Here is a 19,208-nt window from a genome sequence, read left to right on the forward strand (position 1 = left end):
AAAAATTGACAGATTTTAAATGACCATCAAAGTAAATTATCAGGTAAGCTGCATTATCCTATTTGAAAAACCGTAATTATCAGTTTGCTCATAGGTGACAAAAAGTGTAACTTTTTTTTTTCTTTGCATTTGTCGAATTTTGCTGCTTTACGATAATAGCTGTGTATTGTAAATAAATACCCAGTAAACAGCATGCAATAATTTAGAATGCAATTCAGTTAAAAAAACAACACACAACTATTTATCTAGCGGTTCCTCCTCAAGTCAGTGCATTTTTTGGGGGATGATTACATAGAAACATAGAATGTGACGGCAGATAAGAACCATTCGGCCCATCTAGTCTGCCCAATTTTCTAAATACTTCCATTAGTCCCTGACCTTATCTTATAGTTAGGATAGCCTTATGCCTATCCCACACATGCTTAAACTCCCTCACTGTGTTAACCTCTACCACTTCAGCTGGAAGGCTATTCCATGCATCCACTACTCTTTCTGTAAAGTAATACTTCCTGATATTATTTTTAAACCTCTGTCCCTCTAATTTATGACTATGTCCTCTTGTTGTGGTAGTTTTTCTTGTTTTAAATACAGTCTCCTCCTTTATTGTGTTGATTCTCTTTATGTATTTATATGTTTCTATCATATCCCCCCTGTGTCGTCTTTCCTCCAAGCTATACATGTTAAGTTCCTTTAACCTTTCCTTGTAAGTTTTATCCTGCAATCCATGAACCAGTTTAGTAGCCCTTCTCTGAACTCTCTCTAAAATATCAATATCCTTCTGGAGATACGGTCTCCAATACTCCAAGTAAAGTCTCACCAGTGTTCTGTACAATGGCATGAGCAGTTCTCTTTTTCTACTGCTAATACCTCTTCCTATACAACCAATCATTCTGCTAGCATTTCCTGCTCCTCTATTACATTGTCTGCCTACATTTAAGTCATCAGAAATAATCACCCCTAAATCCCTTTCCTAAGATGTTGAGGTTAGGACTCTATCAAATATTCTGTACTCTGCCCTTGGGTTTTTACGTCCAAGATGCATTATCTTGCACTTATCCACATTCAATGTCACTTGCCACAACACTGACCATTTTTCTACTTTACCTGCTGCTATGCCTATTTGTAAACTTGGATATAATTACTTTCGTTGCTTCTATATTCTTGAAGAACTATACTTGCTATTCTAACCAGTAAATTACTAAGTTTGCTCTGCTTCATATTTAGAAATGCTTTTCCTTACAGGAACACTCTAAACACCATAACCATTACAGTGCATTATAGAGGTTTTGGTTCCAGGAGTGCCCTGATTTCCCACCATTGTAAGTGGTCAACCAGTTTGCTTATGGTGTGACAACTTCTCTTAGGTCCCCCGGGTGCCGGTCACCTCCTGCATTAAGAAAGAGACGCTTTGTGCTCAGAGCTAGCCCTGTAGTGCAGGGTTTGGCTCATTGGCTGAAAGCAATCTGCTTATGCTTTCAGCCAATGCACGGGAGGGCTTAGCTCAGTATAACTAACTGGATAGAGCTTTCATTAGAGGAGGTGAACATCATCTGGCAGACCCCAGGTAAGTTATTGATCTATCGGTAAATGGTTTCTCAACTTACATAGGTAGAGGTGGCAAGGCACTCCTGACACCACAACCACTACAGTACACTAGTATTTATGGTACTTAAAATGCTTCTTTAAGTTTTGCTGACTGTACAAACCCAGATGCTAGACATTGAATATTGCTTATTTTTTTTATAGGGTGTTGGACTTCAGAGTGAACTTGTATTTCAAGAGATAAGCCGACGTGTCAAGGATGTAGGCGATCAGTTAGTGAAAAAAGTGAATGCAATCTTTCAGTGGGATATCACCAACGATGGGAACACCGTTGCCCAATGGAGTAAGTTTTGGTCTTTAAATACTCTTTGCATTGTAGATTTCCGCTTAAATGGAGCTAAGCTCTAATACATCTAAAGCAGTGGTTTTCTTAGCAGTCCTGAACTGGAATTTCTATTCATTTGTTATGGTGCAAGGAGATACTGGGTGCTATCTTAACTTAAGTAGGTACACCATTGGTAAAGTTTAAAGTTAAGACTGCACCTGTCCACTCGTCCCCCTGTCTTATTAATTTTAGCATTGACATGTCGCCAACATATTCTCCAGCACTTTACAATAATACAGTGGAGATACAAAAACAAGTGTTGGCATACAATGTAGTCTTGACAGAGACAATAGGTGAAGATGGTCTTGCTCAAACAAGCTCACAATCTGTCCTCGTCCAGTGGCTTCATTAAGGGAGCCTCGGTCCAGTTGCTGGTGATGGTCTGAGAACGGTAGCTGAACAAACGTAACTTTATGGATAAAAAAATACCCCACAAAAGAATTGGAGAGATAAATACTGCATTACCACAACATTTTAAAGTGGCACTCAAAGCACCTGGAGGTGTCCCACTGTCTTGCAGTGAAACAAATTTTGAACAGTTTGAACCTGGGGTAATAGCTGCTTGATCCAAGGAGACATCTGACTGCTATTTTGGGGTCAAGAAGGAATTTTTTCCTAGTTTGTTGCAAAATTGGAAGCGCTTCAGACGGAGGTTTTTTGCCTTCTTTTGGATCAACAGCAAGGAAGGCTAAACTTGATGGACGCAAGTCTCTTTTCAGCTATGTAAGATGGACGCAAGTCTCTTTTCAGCTATGTAACTATGTAACCTTACCAGGGTTCCCCTGACACCAGCCTAGCCCCTCCTCACAGATACCACTAAAAAAAAGTTTGCCTCTGTTGTAGAAATATCAATTTGTTCTAAATTAGAAAGAATTCATTGGCTGAAGAGTGTCAGCATAGCGTCAGCAGAATGGATATTGCTAATGTGAAAGTAGAAACTACTATGTATCTAAGATCTATGAAGAGTAGCTGGACCAAAAACCCATGTAAGTGTCAAAATATTCAAAAACAATGTAATTCTTAATAGTGGAACATTTCTTGGCAACTCCTGGCACCATACCCACTGCAGTGAGCTATTGTGGTTATGGTGCTCTCTAATGGTATTTGAATAGGTGGAGTCACAAAGATCCACAATTCACTAAAAATGTTACTGTCACTACGGAGATTGTTACACAAAGGTATGTTTTTTTTTGTTTTTTTTTAATTGAGTTTATTGATTTTTCAATAGCAAAAGAAATAATAGGATACAGAAAACAAGAAGGGTGTTCAAGGTTACATCACAGGGGACACAGTACATCGAGATAAACATTCATTTCATATACTTTATACATCCTATTCGGTGTGTATTGCAAAATTTGGCAGAGGAGACTTTAACTGATACCGTGGTGTCTTTCAATCCCTAGGTCTGTCTGGAGGTTATATGCTCTACGACTCATCTGCTAATAGTCAGATTATTGTCACCACCTGTGTCTCGCCCCCATGCAGTTTGATGACAAATCGCGTCCTGACTGTACAGAGATTTTCGTTTACAGTGCAGAGTCAGATTGGGTCCTACTCTGATAGGTAGTGTACATCGTTATACCCGTCTACTTGAGTAGAAATCTCTGCGGTCTATTCCAAGTTCACCATATCCCTTATTTGTCCTCGAACAAAGAAAAAGTAAAATAGGAAGGAAATCTCCTGAGGGGGGAACTGTGGATTGGCTTGCCCGCACCAAGGCTCTGTCAATTGCATGTCATGAGCAGTGGTGGGTGCAGAGAGGGGAGAGTCATTTCAGGCTATATAAGATATTAAGAGCTGATCAGTCCCGCTAAACGTTAGGAGGATAGTACAGAGGTAGGCTGAGAGATTTTTTTAATATTTTATGTTCTAAGGATTTGCAGCTAGTTCTGGTTTTCACAGTCATGTTCCATTGAGTTATGGAAGTTTAAATTTGTGGTGTTGGCACCACAGTTCCCAAGTTTGAGAGACCTTAAATTTTTGGCTAGGGGACACACCACCGAGGATATATCATAAACGTAATTTAACCGAATCTTAGTCCATAATATTCCCTTCAGTGGGGCATGTAACTGATTTCCAGTAAAGTGCGATTAGGGCTCTAGCTGCCAGTATCACCTGTGTGACCAGTGCCTTCTCAGGCAGCGTCCAGTTGGTGGGAAAATCCAACCATAGACAGGACTCAAACTCCGCCAGAAGGTTGATGCCAATGTTGTTGAGTAGTTTTTTGACACTTATTCACAACGGTTGAATAAGTACACATCCCCATCATATGTGGAGCATCGTGCCCCTCTGCGCATGACATCTCCAGGATTGATCAGAAGCGTTTGGGTAGATTTTATTGAGCCTATCAGGAGTCAGGTACCATTGATGGGCGTAGCTCTACGTGGGAGTAGCACATGGTTTGTCCAATCAATGCATTAATCAAAGAGAGCCATTTGTGAGAATTCAGCTTCTTCCCACTGGGACATGAACGATAGGCATGGGGAGTCTGGGTGGTTTGAAAGCAACTTGTAACACAGTGAGAGTAACTTGGGTCTGAGGGGGGACTTCCAACAAGTAGAGAGAAGATCGCATTTCTGTCTTTGTTCACTGCCTATTCCCTCGGTACCTCTGTCGATGTAATCTAGTTACACACTCTGAATTTGGAGGTAAGGAAAGATATATCTAGGGGATAGGCTGTGCACCCGTTGTGGGTCTTTCAAGGGAGTGACCTTATTGCCCGGAGCTGGGAAATCCTGGTAATACATGCTTCTTCCCATGAAGTTAGATGGTTCCATGGTAGAACTATGGACAGGGCTCGCATTGAAACATGTGAGGATTATGTTGGAGGGCTCGTATATTCTCCTATGCCAACATGGTTATTTTTGTGCTGTGAAAAAGGGTGTGTGCCCTACCCCGTTCAGAGGGGGGGACCACATATATGCTAGGAGGGAATTGTTAGGCCATTGTGTGCGTTCCATGTCCACCCACAGCAATACAGCAATTGCCCTTAATCTTCCCTCCTCCGTTAGATGCTCACCCAGTCTCCACTCCTTCAAAAAATCGTTAAAAACCCACTTCTTCATAAAAGCGTATCAATTAAACTGTTAATAGCTTCTAACTGATTCCTCTTCTGCAACTGTCACCAGTCTAATACTATCCTTACCTTTTTGTGTCATTTTACCCCACTCCCTCTAGCATGTAAGCTCATTGAGCAGGGCCCTCAACCCCTCTGTTCCTGTGTGTCCAACTTGTCTGGTTACAACTACATGTCTGTTCGTCCACCCATTGAAAAGCGCTGCGGAATTTGACGCCGCTATATAAATATCATAATAATAATCTGCATGAAGATTTACCGCATTGGACAGCATGGCTGCTAGTCTGTAGGTTGCCACCTGGGGCACTTCCATTCCTCCCATCTTGAAAGATCTATATATGGTATGTTTTGCTATTCTAGCTTTCTTGTTTTTCCATATAAAGTTATTGATTATGGATTTGGCCTTTTAACAAAAGGCTGGATGTATGTATATAGGTAACATTCGGAATACATAGAGTAGTTTTGGCAAGACCATCATTTTCGTAGTTTTAGTTTGCCCTGCCCACGAGCGCATTGTGCCTTTCCATGAGTTCAGATCCCTGCAAATTGTCTCTAGAAGGGGCACATGATTCAGCTTGTATAAGGATTGTACCGATTTGGCAACTCGCATTCCCAACTAAGTTACCGACTCCGTCCTCCAGTCGAAGTTAAAATCCTTTCTCAATGTCTCTATTCTTTGTTGAGGGGTGTTAATCGGCAAAGCGTGTGTCTTAGCAGTGTTGAGTTTATAATAAGAGATGGAGCCAAAGGTTTCCAAGATTGGCATGAGATTCGCAAGTGTAATGTCCTGTTGTGTGAGTGGTAAAATTGAGCAAATTCTTGTACTATCATATCGGGATTTACGATTTTCTGTCCCCCTGGGTTATGGATATAAGCTATTTTAGTGGCTAGGCATCTTTTTTTTAAGTCTAGATGCGAGTAATTTGCCTGCTCTGTTGCCTTGTTCTAAAAATTTCACTTTAAGTCACCTTAGGTAAAAATTTGTTTTGGCCACCTCAAGCTTGTTTATTGAGTGTATTCAATTCTGTGAGGCTGTTAGTGATGTTTAGACGTGTGGCTTTATTTCTACTAGCATGTTTAATAAATACTCCCCTTATTAATGCCTTATGGGGCAGCCATAAGGCTTCTATCGACTTGTCCGGATGAGAATTGATTTCAAAGTAAGAGGAAAGATTTTTACGGATGTCCTCCAATATCTGGGGGTCTGTAAGCAGATTCTCGTTAAGACGCCTCTGGTAGACAGCCACTAGAGGAGGACTTAACCCTTCAAGGTAAATATTGCAGTTTATGAAAACTGCAATAATTACACTTGCAGGGTTAAGGGAAGTGGGAGTTGGCACCCAGACCACTCCAATGGGCAGAAGTGGTCTGGGTGCCTGGAGTGTCCCTTTAACGGTGTAGAAGTGTACCCATACAATGGCATCCCTTGGGACAGCTGCAGGCAGGTTCCGGGGTTTCATCAACTTGTGGATTCTCTCCAGCTGCAGAACTTGATCTGATACCTCCCTGTAGTAAGGAGCTGAAATGTTGAGTAACATATTCCCTCAGCTCAGGCTGCTTGATTTCCTTGGGTATGCCACACAGGTGGATGTTATTCCTGCAGGCTCTATCCTTGAGGTGCACCACTTTAGTCTCCAGCTCCTCTATCTGAGTCTGGAAAATAGTGTAGGCATCCCCCAGGGTGTTTTGTGCCTCTATGACCTCCTCCATTTTTTCCTGTGGGCCATGCGATCTCCAATGGCCTGCACATCGCTTTTGATGTCTGCTGCCAGTTTTTGAAAATTGCCTTGCATGGTCTGTTTTAGGTCAGCCAGCAGGAGTTTAATATCCCCTTCAGTTTGAGGGTCTTGTGGGAGATGGGACACGGAGGTTACATCACTTGCCTCTGATTCTGATGCCAGGGAGCGTGCCGCCTCGGCGCCATCTTGTCTCTTTCTGCTCTGAGGTGATAAAGCCGAGATTTGCAGATGTACAGTCTTCTGCCTCTGTTTTCGTTAGGATTTGCTCGCCATGGTGTCCCTCTATATCTTATCAGATGGTATGTCTGTATTTTGGCCGGTCAAGCTGTGGAATCAGGCTGATAGGCATTCAGTCCAACGGAGCTAGTCTTTCATGCGTCTAGCTCCCTTTGAGTCGAGGCCACGCCCCCCTGGTTTGTTCTTTTATTGTAAAACAAATAGTAATTTTAATAATTTTTCTTTAACTGCATTACATTTTTAAATAGCACTAACAGAGATGCAATAATTCTGCTTTAAGAGAAAAATCCTCAGTAGAAGAAAGATTTTGATCATGATTACTTAATACATGTAATCATATCAAAATAGAAAGCTAATATTAAATATCTTAACGCCTGCTATTCTTCACTTTGTAACCTATGCTTTATAACATGAAGAGTCATATTTGCTATTAATAATAATCTACACATTTGCTCTTAAAGTATACTGGCTAAAAGCCACTTTAAATTATACTCACCCAAAGCTGTCCTTCACTAGTGCCACCATCTTTGCTTTCTTTAGCTCCTGGTGTTTCATTCTTTAGGAGATGCGTCACTGTACTGTCACATCAATTGTTTAATTTTATTTTTTCTTCATAGTATTACAAATGTGATCATTTATCTTGAATGCCATACCTTTCAGAAATGTAATATATTGTCTGTGTTTAATCTGTTAATGTTTATCAGTTTGAGCTCCTGTTCCTTAGATTTTCTTCAAGCCTAGTTTCACAATAGAGGAAAAAACAAAACTAAAATATTAATTCTCTTGGGGTTTTTTCTGGAAGTATTTATCTCCTTTGGGCCTACCTGCTAGGCCTCTTCCATTATTAAATTTGTTGCTCAGCTATGTTGCCTTGTCTTTTAATCTATGGCTTGTCAGTTTCCCCCTAGCCTCTTGCAGATGTTCTAGGCAAAGCAACTGACAGCACTAGAAGCAACCCAGGCCCTTTAGCTCATTGCTGTCACGGCTGATGACTTCAGCTCTGGCATGTACAGCTAATGTCCTTGAGCACAGTGTTCCAGAAGAAAGTAATAGTGTATGATTCCATTTTATCTTTCATTTTCACCATTACACGTTATCTTTTTGCTCACTGTAGTTTATTTGATCTTATAGTGTATGTTTGGTAAATATTCATAGTCCAATGGGAAAAAAATGGTAATATTACTGCATACTGCAATACTCTGGTTATTTTGGCATCTTGTAAATATTCAAATGACTATTGTTCTTGAACAAACTGTACACAGTCTCACTGCTTTACTATGGCCCTACAGATATTGGTAAACGTAAACTCTTGCATGCAGCATTTAGAGCAATGCACTGTTGGGTTATGTTGAGCAAAAATTTGTGACGTAATTTTAAAAATCGAAACCTTTTAAAATGACCGAACGACTGAACAGACTCAGAATCAATTAGCTCAATGATTGACTGGATTGGATTTTATTCAGGCGAATGGCTTAATATGAATTTTTTCAAATGTCTTAATGGGACCGTGCTGTGCTGTAAGTCACACTGGTTATATTAAAATAATTCTCTAAATTTACTCTTTTGTTCTTATTGATATAGCATTGTTTAAAACCTCAGAAATGTCTGGCACCATCATGTGGAACAAAGGTTACAAAGTCTGAAGCAGGGAGCAGAATGTTGGCAGAATATATGCGATAAAGGTCAGGGGCGGGTGATTTACAAGGGTCTCGAAAAGGTCCTGTAGTATTTAACCCTGCAAGCAGGAAACAACCATATGTAAGATAATATGCCATTAGCTGTTAACCTGCCTGAATTTCACGTGACATGAAATGAATTTGTTATTAAGTCGACAATGTTTCTCTTTAGAATTTTTGAACCTTGCAAGTAACACATACTGAGAAATTGACTTTGATAAAGGGCTACTCACAAGGAGAGAGATAAAAAATTGCAGTGGGTTTAACTGTTTTCTAGGATTGTTATGAAGTACAGATAATGTTTTGCTTTCCTGACTTCCACCTGTTATGATGTTGTCGCTTTCAAGGCTCCATGCTCCACACTTCTTACTCTCTTCAAATCTTTCACTCGATAACATTATACCTACTGTTCACCTGCCCAAAATGCACCTATCCTTAAGAGAAAACAATAATCCATTGAAAATGTCTGTTTTTATCTTCCATGCTTTCATCCCTTGTTTTGATTCCCATCGCTTTCTGTGTTCCCTTCCCCAATGATGCTTCCTCTTTCATAAATACAGCAAATTTATCTTGATGTACTTGTCCATTTACACGCTATCTGCCCCAGACACCGCTATCTCATAATTTACTTAACAATGAGCTTAAAACACTCTCTCGCTGATTATGCTCTGCTGAACATGCCTGAAAGTCATCTTCCCCATACACCCTAGCAGTCCCTTCTCAAAGTAACAAACAGGTACTGTGTGGCGCTTTATTTATTTATTTATTTATTTTAATTCTTTATTTTGTTGTGCACAAAATGAACAAGTAGCCTTGGCGCGACACCTGGGTGAATTGGCAGACATTTGCTTTACAATGTGTGGCATTAGTTAGTCTGGCACATTTTTTGTTATTTATCAAAGATTAACAATGCAGTTTACATTAAGAAAAAAAAGGTTATAAACAGAGGACACAAAACAGCCTGGCTAGACACAATAAACTTTTGTCAGTAAATGAAGAAACAACAACAACAGTCTAGGCTAGCTGACAGCTTGCGACTGATTAGCCAAGGTGGGTATTTCAAGATGTGTATGCAAATTTTATGGCAATCAAGACAAATGCACATTCTTATGAGTGTAGTAACATAGGCTATGGTTATTCATGTTTGACTTGTGGCTAAACGTTGCATAATTGATAACTTACTGCGTTGCTATAAATTACCGCTGTTTATCATATCACCTTTGTTATGGGTAAAGATGAAAGAAAATTATATAAGTGAGGCGTTAGTCAGGGCTTGTACAGAGGAGGTTAGCTGAGCTCGTTAACTGACTATGTGTAAAAGATTAACTTGTAACTAACGTTTGTCTTAACAGTATTTGAATGTCCCTGGGGAGACAATTACACCATGAATTATATGTAAAGGGAACGCAAACACAGATAGAGAAGCCTAAGGCATTTTTAACCACTCGGCTTTTCAAGGGGTTTTGGTGGGCAGCACAGAATAACAGTCCTGCCATCCAAAGTGAGTCTCTCAGTGGTGGTCTGCACAGTTAAGCAAGCGTTCCAGCAAGTGTGGACAGTCCGTGTCACAGGTGCCCTAGGGTGGGTCTTTCTCCCGCAGTGCCGTTCAGCCGATGCCTCGTGCGGGCATAGTATAGACCTGCACCGGTTGCTTGGGCTCCTTGCTCCGCGGTCTGGGTGTGCAGAGGAAAGGAGCGGCCGTGGAGGTTACAGGCTCGCCTGGTAAGCCTCCTGGGGTCCTGGCTGTAAGTTGCGCTGAGCGATGCTGTGGCCGTGTGGCGGTGTTTGTCAGTTCAGGCTTGACGGTCTGCCATCCCCTTAGTCTGCCTGGGTGGGTTTTGCCCCTTTTGGATCTTCGTTGGGTCATCGCTTTGCGGCGAGGCTGGCTGTGGTGTTGTGCAGTGGGAGTCCCGTTAGTTTGGTGGGGTTTGAGTTTAGTTGCGGCGTTGCTCCGTTTGGGCAGTGGTGGGCCGGACCCTTTCTCGTGAGTGTCCATTTTAAGAGTGGGGTTAGTCCTCTTTGTCGCTGTGCCCATACGCTTCAGTCCCTGCAGCGTCCCGCCAGATGAGGGTTCCGCTTGCTGGGGCCACAGTAGAGCCTGCAGCTTCTCCCAGGTCGCCCTGAATATGCGGTCGTACCGTAGCTCTGTTTCCCTCTTGATCGTGTGCACGGCAGTGGAGCATGTGCCGACCGCCATTTTGTAGGCTCCGTCTGCGTTCCCCGGACTTCGTGGTCCTGACGCTTGGGCCTTGTGTGGCCGGTTGGGCATGTGGGGTAGGACCGGGATATCCCCCACCGGTCCAGAGGGGGGGGGAACGAGGGCCCTGAGTTGGTTGTCCCTTAGTTTTCGGCGGCAGGAGAGCTTCTAGGTGCCTTTTTGGTAGGGTTATCTCACTTTTTCAGTAGTTTGATGCAGGAGCTGTTAATGGCTGCTGCTGCTCAGCTCTGCGGTTCGGCCCCGCCCCCCCATTATTTTATTTTTTATCTGCCTGCCTTTGCTGTGTTTTATTCATAATTTTTTTTATTTTTAATCTCTTCTCAATCAGTACACTGTCTACTTAGAAATCAGTAAAACAACGTATTTCAAGTCATTAATTGAATCTCTTCCCTCATCCACGACAACACTTTAACACTTCTCAAATCCACAAAGCCATCTTCATTTTTCAAACAACATATCTGATATCATAGCATCTTTCCTCGCCCAGAGTCCACATCTACCTTTTAAATCTTCCACCTTGTCAAACATTCTGTTCTTCTTTGCTCTCATCTCTGACAATGAGCTCCTAATCATAATACAGTAATCTCGCCTACCAAATCCACTACTGAACCAATCTCACAATCATTCTTACTTTTAATTCTCAAGATCCAGCGCACTCACTTATCCACTGAACAGCAATTTCAATGTTGACAGATTTTATTAGTTTTTTTTTTTTGTTGTTTTGTTTTTTAAACCCCTAATCTAGGCAAAAATAATGGAGGTTTAGATACATTTTATGATCAAACATTGTACCCCATCTTTGGCAGGTCCTACTTACTTGGGGGGGGGGGCGGGGGATCATGGATATATATATATATATATATATATATATATATATACACACACACACACACTTAGGGCTCTCTGCAGTACAAGGCTAAATAGGGCCCTGGTATGAGGCACCTGTGACAGGTAGGGGTGCAAACCTAAATGTCACTAAGGTGCCTCTATATGAATGGTAAGAGTGCAATAAATGCAAAAAGTCTCCAGGAGGTTAGACACACGGATAAGGGGATTAAGACTCAAACCTGTCTAGCGTATCAGCAATAGTCAGGTAATGGTTGGGAGGACTGTAGCCCTATATTAACCCAATAAGAGTCAGGTAAATCCCAGAGGTCTAATAGGCAAGTGGACGAGTGCAGGCTGTAATCTGTATCAGATATCTAAAAAGTATATCGATAGTGGACAGACAGCTAAAGCCCTACACATCCCACCATCTTAACAAAAGGTAAACCTAGGGAGGAACAATTGCTTGCTCAAGATCTATACCTAAGGTACCTCGGCACCGCTAGTGCCTACCTGAACCGACTGACCCTAGTGTAACAATAATAAAATTCAAAAGAAGTGAGTGCTCAAAGTGCTACCTAAGTGAAAATAAAAGTGCAAGTGCTAAAATAGCCTGACGCGCGTTTCGGTGTGCTCACACACCGTTGTCATGGGCAAAGTGCCCCATTAACCCACTTAATTGGGGGAAAAATTCCACCAGGGGCTCTCTGCAGTGCAAGGTTAAATAGCGCCCTGAGATGAGGCACCTGTGACAGGGAGGAGTGCAAATCTAAGGAGTTGGCTAGACTCCCATATATATATATATATCTCCATGATTCTACTTCCCCCTCCCCCCCCCCCCAAGTAAGTGGGTTAATCTCAGTAGAGCACACATTAGGCTGTTCGAGTAGGACCTTCCAAAGATGGGGTGCATTGACGTTGTAGCAGGCGTATGCAATGTATAATCATAGAATGTAACTAAACCCCCATTATTTTGCCTAGATTAGGTGTTTTTTTAAAAAAAACTAATAAATCTGTCAACATTAAAGTTGCTCCTTGGCCGTCTGAGAGGACTCGGTGGCGGATACACAGGACCTGGTTATCTCCCAGGTATAGCCGGCAGCACGTCCTCTCACGAGTCATACAAGAAAAGTGAAACTGGAGTGGATTTGGTGGCCAGAAATTCATATGTTGTCCCAGAAACATATTCCACTTTTTTTTTTTTTAATTCTTTATTTGTATTCGACATGGGTGGTGTGAATACGGTCAACCAAGGTTACAAATACGTTATGGTACAGATTACAAATTGTATACATAGGTAAATAGAAATCGCGTTTGTGTCAAACCACCTAGTACTATTGGTCGCCCGTGCTTGTAGGGTCTACTGATCAGGAGGTCCTAGCTATCGGTGGTTCCCCTGTTCGTTTGTTTGCCTTGAGGACTGCTCCCCACTATTTGCTCAGTGACCCTCTGTGGGGTCTGTTCGGGTGTTGTTTCTTAATGGATTCGTGTGGTGAGTGACTTGAGTACCCTGAGAGATCGTCTTATATCACATCGTTTGTGAGTCGAATTTTTGGTTCGTGTCGAACCGTATACAGGAGATAGAAAAGAGAACAGAATGAGAGGTGGGGGTGGGAGGAGGGGGGGGGGTATGGGGGAGGGTACTTAGGTTGTGTTGGCCATGTTGAGGTGGTTTATGGGAGATTGGCCAGGTTGGAGTTTTCCCACGGTTCCCATAACTTCTGAAAGGTTTTTAAGGTGCCTCGTAATCTAGCCGTTAAATTGTCCATCAAGTGGACTTCCTTGATCCGCCTTATGACCCCGGCCCTGGAAGGTATGGTTGGTTTGAGCCAGCCGGAGGCCACCGATCTCCTGGCTGCTAGAGTGATTTTGTGGATTAATGTTTGCTCGTGTCTAGGCCAGCCGTCTATGGTTCTGCTTAATAGGAAGAGCCACGGATCCAGGTCCGGAGCTCTAGAGAGGACCTGGGAGACTAGGTCTTGGATCTGCTTCCAGAATGTGCCTATTTGCGGGCATTCCCACCACATGTGGATGTACGTTCCCCTCTGGCCGCATCCCCTCCAGCAGGTGTCTGTTGGTTTTTTTTGCATTTGATTCAGCTTAACTGGTGTGGTGTACCAGCGCAACATTGTTTTTATAGATTGTTCCTGGAGGGTAACACACACTGATGAGGAATGGTTAGCCTCCCATATCTCTTGCCATTCCACACCTTCCAGGGTTTCGCCCAGGTCACGTTCCCATTGATCTGTGTAGGTTAATTTACCCCAGTCCCTGGCTTCGGAACAGAGGTGGGCATACAGGAGCGTAATCATGCCTTTGGGTATAGTTTCTTGGAGGCAAATGCGCTCAAAGAAGGTCTTTTTTTTTCGGGCCGCTGTGTGTATGGTTGGTGTTTTTGCAAAATCTTTTGATTTGGAGGTACCTAAAGAAATCGGCTGGGGTAAGGATGCCTCGCAGTCTCAATGTGTCAAAGGGGATAATTTCCGTCCCCTCATATAATTGAGAAATGCGTTGTAGGCCTATCTTCTCTAGATTCCTGAAATCTCTAGCTGTCATTCCGGGGATGAAGGCCTTATTGCGTAAGAATGGTGTAAGGGGCGAGGGGTCGGACGCTAAGTGGAATTTTAATTTGAAGGTGTCCCACACCCTCAGAGAGTTTGATATGGTCGGGCATGTGATCCTAATAGGTGGCCTATGTTCCCTGGGGACCCACATTAATAGCTGCGGTAGATCAACACCCGTCATTAAGGATTCTATGTCTGCCCATTTTCTTTCGCCGGGGGGGGAGTGCCACATCGCTATTTGTGCTAATTGAGTAGCTATATAATAGTAGTAGATGTTCGGTAGGCCCAGACCCCCTCTCGTCTTAGATCGGTACAGGATAAATCTAGAGACTCTATGTCTTTTGTTTTGCCAGACAAAAGTTTCTATCGCCCTTTGTAGGGGCTGTAGGGAGGATCTGGAGACGCGGATGGGCAGCGCCTGAAACAGGAACAGAATTCTTGGCAAGATATTCATTTTAACAGCGTGTATTCTCCCTATCCAGGAGATCGGTCTGTCCATCCACGTCTCCATCTCCCGAATCAGTTGTTTCATCATTGGGGTGTAGTTCTGCTCGTATAGGTTTTCTGGTTTAGTTGTCAGACGTATACCCAGGTACTTGAGTGTTTGGTGTTCTACTCTTATCTTATGTGCGTCCTGTATTTGATTCATTGCCATTGTCGGTACTCCTAGTGGGAGAACACTAGACTTCGTCATGTTTACCCTGTAACCGGAGAAGGTCCCAAATTCATCCAAGACCTCACTTAGGGCCCTCATTGAGGGCACCGGGTCGGTGAGCGCAAGGAGGACATCATCCGCATATGCTGATACCAGGAAATCTTTACCCCCCACCCTGATACCTTGTATCCGTGGGTGCTTCCTCAGAGCTTGCAGTAACGGCTCTAACGATAGGGCGAAAAGTAGAGGGGAGAGAGGGCACCCCTGTCTGGTTCCGTTAGAGAGTTGGAAGGGATGGAGCTGGGCTCCTGCTATCTTCACCTGTGCTCGGACATTGCTGTACATGGCTCTTAGTAAGGTCATAAACTGTTCGGGAAACCCGAGCTGAGTCAGTAGCATAAAGAGGTAGGGCCACTTCACTCTATCGAACGCTTTTTCAGCGTCTAGCGAAACGAGTATCGTTGGGGTCTTTGTGGCCACCTGACGCCATATTAGGTCGATGTTTCTTCGAGTGTTTTCGAATAACTGCCTGTTAGGTATGAAACCTACTTGGTCAGCATCTATCAAATAGTTTAGGAATGGGTTCAGTCGTTCTGTCTGGATTTTAGCTAAAAGTTTCATGTCATGGTTAATGAGGGATATTGGTCTATAATTACCTGGAGCGAGGGGGTCCCTATCTGGCTTTGGCAAAAGCACTATGGTGGCCAGTGACATATCCGGATTCGGGGTGCCTCCCATCCGGAACCTGTTGAATACTGTCGTTAGGTGTGGCACCAGTTCTTCACGGAAGGCCTTATAATAACTACCGTCGTACCCGTCGGGTCCTGGGGCTTTATTGCCTTTTAAGGTAGTTATCGCCCGATCTACTTCGTCGGGGGTAATGTCTGCGGCTAGTACCTCCACTGCCTCTCTTGGGAGCGTCGGGAGTCCTAGGTCCCTAATAAACCTAAGGGTGGCGTCTTCGTCCTTTTTCGTCATCGTCTCTGTGGATGGAGAGTGGTTGTATAGGGATTTATAGTATTCCGTGAATACCTCTGCTATGTCCTTAGGTGCGGTTTTAACAGAGTTATCTGGATGTCGGATGGATGCTATGTGTCCACGTCTCATTCTCGGCTTTAGGACTCTAGCTAAGAGGGTATGCATTTTATTGGCACGTTCATAGAACGTGCGTTTGGACCAGGTCATTGCTCTAACAGTTTCATCTAGCATGAGGGTGCGTATGGCTAGTCTAGTCTCTTCTAGTCGTCGAAATGAATCGCCGTCCGGTTGTCTCTTGTGTTGTTGTTCTTGCATCCGTAGCTTAGTCAGTAAGTTCGTCAGGGTTTGGGCTTTTGCCTTCTTTTTAGCGGTCGCTAATTTAATGAGCGTCCCTCGTATAACCGTTTTATGTGCTGCCCATATTGTCTCTGGTTGCAAGTCTGGGGTGGTATTGTATTCGAAATACTCCACTATGTCCTTGCGGACCTGTTCTACAATCTCTGGGTCATTTAGTAGTGAGGCGTTCAACCTCCATGTCCACGGGGAGCTACTGCACAAGTTACCAATGGTGATGTGGATGTCGGCGTGGTCTGACCACGATATGGAACCTATGTCAGATCCCGTGACTCGGTCTAGTGATTTGTCGTTGATGAGGAACATATCAATTCTTGAGTACGTACCATGTGGGGCTGAATAGAAAGTGTAGTCCCTCGTGCTTGGATGATGTGCTCTCCACACGTCCACCAACCCGGTATCCGTGATGAACCCATGGAGCAATTTGTCTTGCCCTCCCCTTCCCTGCGATCTGGGGCCGTCCCCTAGCGCACTCCTGTCAACTACGGGGTTTGCTACTGCGTTTAGGTCTCCACCTAATATAGTGAGGCCGTGTCCTAGTGTCTGTAGTTTGGACTTTAAGTCGTCCCAGAATCTTGGGTCAGGTTGGTTCGGGGCGTATATGTTAAGGAGGTGTATCTTGTGGGATTGTAAGGCGCCGGAGGCTATGATGTACCTTCCTTTAGGGTCTGCGTCTATGGTGTCTATGTGCAGTGGGCAGCTATTACGGATAATTATGGCCACTCCGTTGTGTTTAGTGAGGGCCCTGGCTTCGTAAGTGGTTCGGTACGTGTGATCTTTTAGCTGGAACGAGGCTTGTTTCGGTAAGCGGGTCTCCTGTACAAAGGCTATATCAGATTGCATTCTCTTTAGTTCCCTGAATAGGAGGCGTCTCTTGGTCGGCGTATTGAGCCCTTTTACATTTAAAGAAGATAATTTTAGTGACATGTGGGTAGGTTATGGATGATGCCTATGGCATGCCCACCTCTGTTCGCTTCCACCGTATAGCATCCTATAGTGAAAGTCACAACCCCCAGGGTGGGAGGGAGGGAGGGCAACTGGGAGCGGGTGGGATAGGGTGAGGGGGTAGAAAGAATGAGGGAGAGAAAGAGTGAAGAAGAAAACAAAAGGTGAGCACGTACAGTGCTCGGTTGTGGTCGTCTGGACTTATCTGTTGCCAGACTGGTATGGGGTGTACATTTCCCCATCTCGTCTGCGCTCCGCGCTCGAGCGAGGTGGGTATGTATGGCTAACTGACCAATTTGCGCTGTTTGAAATGAACGATTTTGCAATGAAGGATATGAACTCTTGCGTATTTTAAGAAAGAAAGAGAAACAAGTAGGAACAACTGTTCCTGGCCGGCTTGTGTGCCTAGCGTGATGGGGGGTAGGCCGCCTGATCATATTGGTTGCGAGGCAGGCGGCATGGCCCCTTCTGTATTCCTGTATGGTATACCTCATGCTGGCTGCTCGCGCCTGCCCGTAACTTTGTAATTTTATAACTTCATAACATTAGAACTAGGCGTCTGGGAGGGCGGTTCCCTTACTGCTCTGAAACGTCTCGAAAGGGGGCTGTCTCTGTCGGGGTGGGGCGGGGGGCAGGGACCCCAGGACAGGGGCGAGCATTTTGTTGTTCAGTGGGTGCTTGTTGTTTTTTTTTTGGGGGGGGGGGAGGGGGTGTTTAATCTCTCTGCTACACCCTTTCTTCGTGTCCCCCTGAATTCCATCTCCTTTCCGTTTGTTGTTGTATGAGGTGTTATACTGTGGGAGTATGTGGCTCCCCGTCAATTCCCGCCATCAGGAGTCACCCTCCCCGCTCTCCACGTGTATGCCTGCTAAATCCCCCCTATATTGCAAACGTTTGCCTCCCGCCTCTATTAACTACCCCACTTGTTTCCCGCCTAGAGTTCCGTCGGCCGGTGTGACGGTCAGGCTCTCTGTCCCTCAGCGGTGGTATGTCCTGTGGAGCTGAGGCTGCGGCCGTCCATGCCCATCCTGCCCAGTCCTCCGTCCAAACTCGGACCCCCAGGTACGAGCCCCCCCGCCCCCCTCCCAAATGGCCACTGACCCCTTTCCCCAGGGGCCCATAGAAGAGGGGGATACCCTCGGGGGCTCCCACACTCTGGACACCGTGGCTGCTACATGGGCCCTTACCCCCAGCCCCAAAAATAAGTTTAGATCCTCCCTCCTCTGCTTACAAGTCCCCCTTCTCCTCGTTGCGCCATTAGTTACTGTACCCGGTCCGGTCGCTAGCGTCTCCGTCCTCCGACATCCTGCCACTCCGTCGGCATAGGTAAGAGCTCCTCTTTGGTCTCCGCTCCCAGTGACAGTTGCACCGGTATCTGCACTCCAAGGCCTCTGAGGAACTTCTCCGGGTCTCCGCCAGGCAGCAGCACCCGAGCCTCGCCATTTCGGAAAGCCAGCAGCTTGAACGGGAAGCCCCAGGCATACCGGACTCCCGCTTTTCTTAGGGCCTCAGTCACCGGTCTCCATTCCCTCCTCCTTTGCAGAGTACTGGGGGCTAGGTCTTGGTAGAGCTGCAGGGTGGCTCCCTCATGTTGTATCTCCTCTTCTCTGCTTCTCCGCATTAGTGCCTCTTTAGTCTGGAAGTGGAGGAAGCGGATGATCACGTCTCTTGGGGAGTTGGTGTCCTGTCTTCGGGCTCGGAGTGCCCTGTGTGCTCTCTCCATACACCACTGCTCTGCCGGCAACGTTGGTAGCAGCGGTCGAAAAATGGAGAGAAGCACTTCCTGCAGTGGGCCTTCGTTTTCCCGCTCCGGTAACCCCCGCAGCCGGAGGTTATTCCTCCTGGAGCGGTTTGCTGTGTCCTCCAGTGCCAGCTCCATCTCTGCAACTTGGGCCTCGAGTTTCTTCACGTGCGCCACCACTGAGTTATGGGCCCGGGTCGTATCCTCCATGCGATCCTCCAGTTGGGAGGTCCTGGTGCCCAGCGCCGAGATTTCAGTGCGTAGGACGGAGGT

The 19,208-nt window shown here is 44.8% G+C and overlaps 1 protein-coding gene across 1 annotated transcript in view; it reads left to right on the forward strand.

Annotated features, from left to right (window-relative positions):
- HSD17B4 (hydroxysteroid 17-beta dehydrogenase 4) overlaps positions 1-19,208 on the forward strand; it is a 223,499-nt gene that overhangs the window by 193,449 nt on the left and 10,842 nt on the right. The window contains exon 22 of the mRNA XM_063454119.1: positions 1,747-1,885. Coding sequence (XP_063310189.1) covers positions 1,747-1,885 — 139 coding nt within the window. The remainder of the gene's footprint in view (positions 1-1,746; positions 1,886-19,208) is intronic.

The sequence above is a fragment of the Pelobates fuscus genome, chromosome 5, assembly GCF_036172605.1.
Source record: "Pelobates fuscus isolate aPelFus1 chromosome 5, aPelFus1.pri, whole genome shotgun sequence".
NCBI classification, from domain to species: Eukaryota; Metazoa; Chordata; class Amphibia; order Anura; family Pelobatidae; genus Pelobates; species Pelobates fuscus.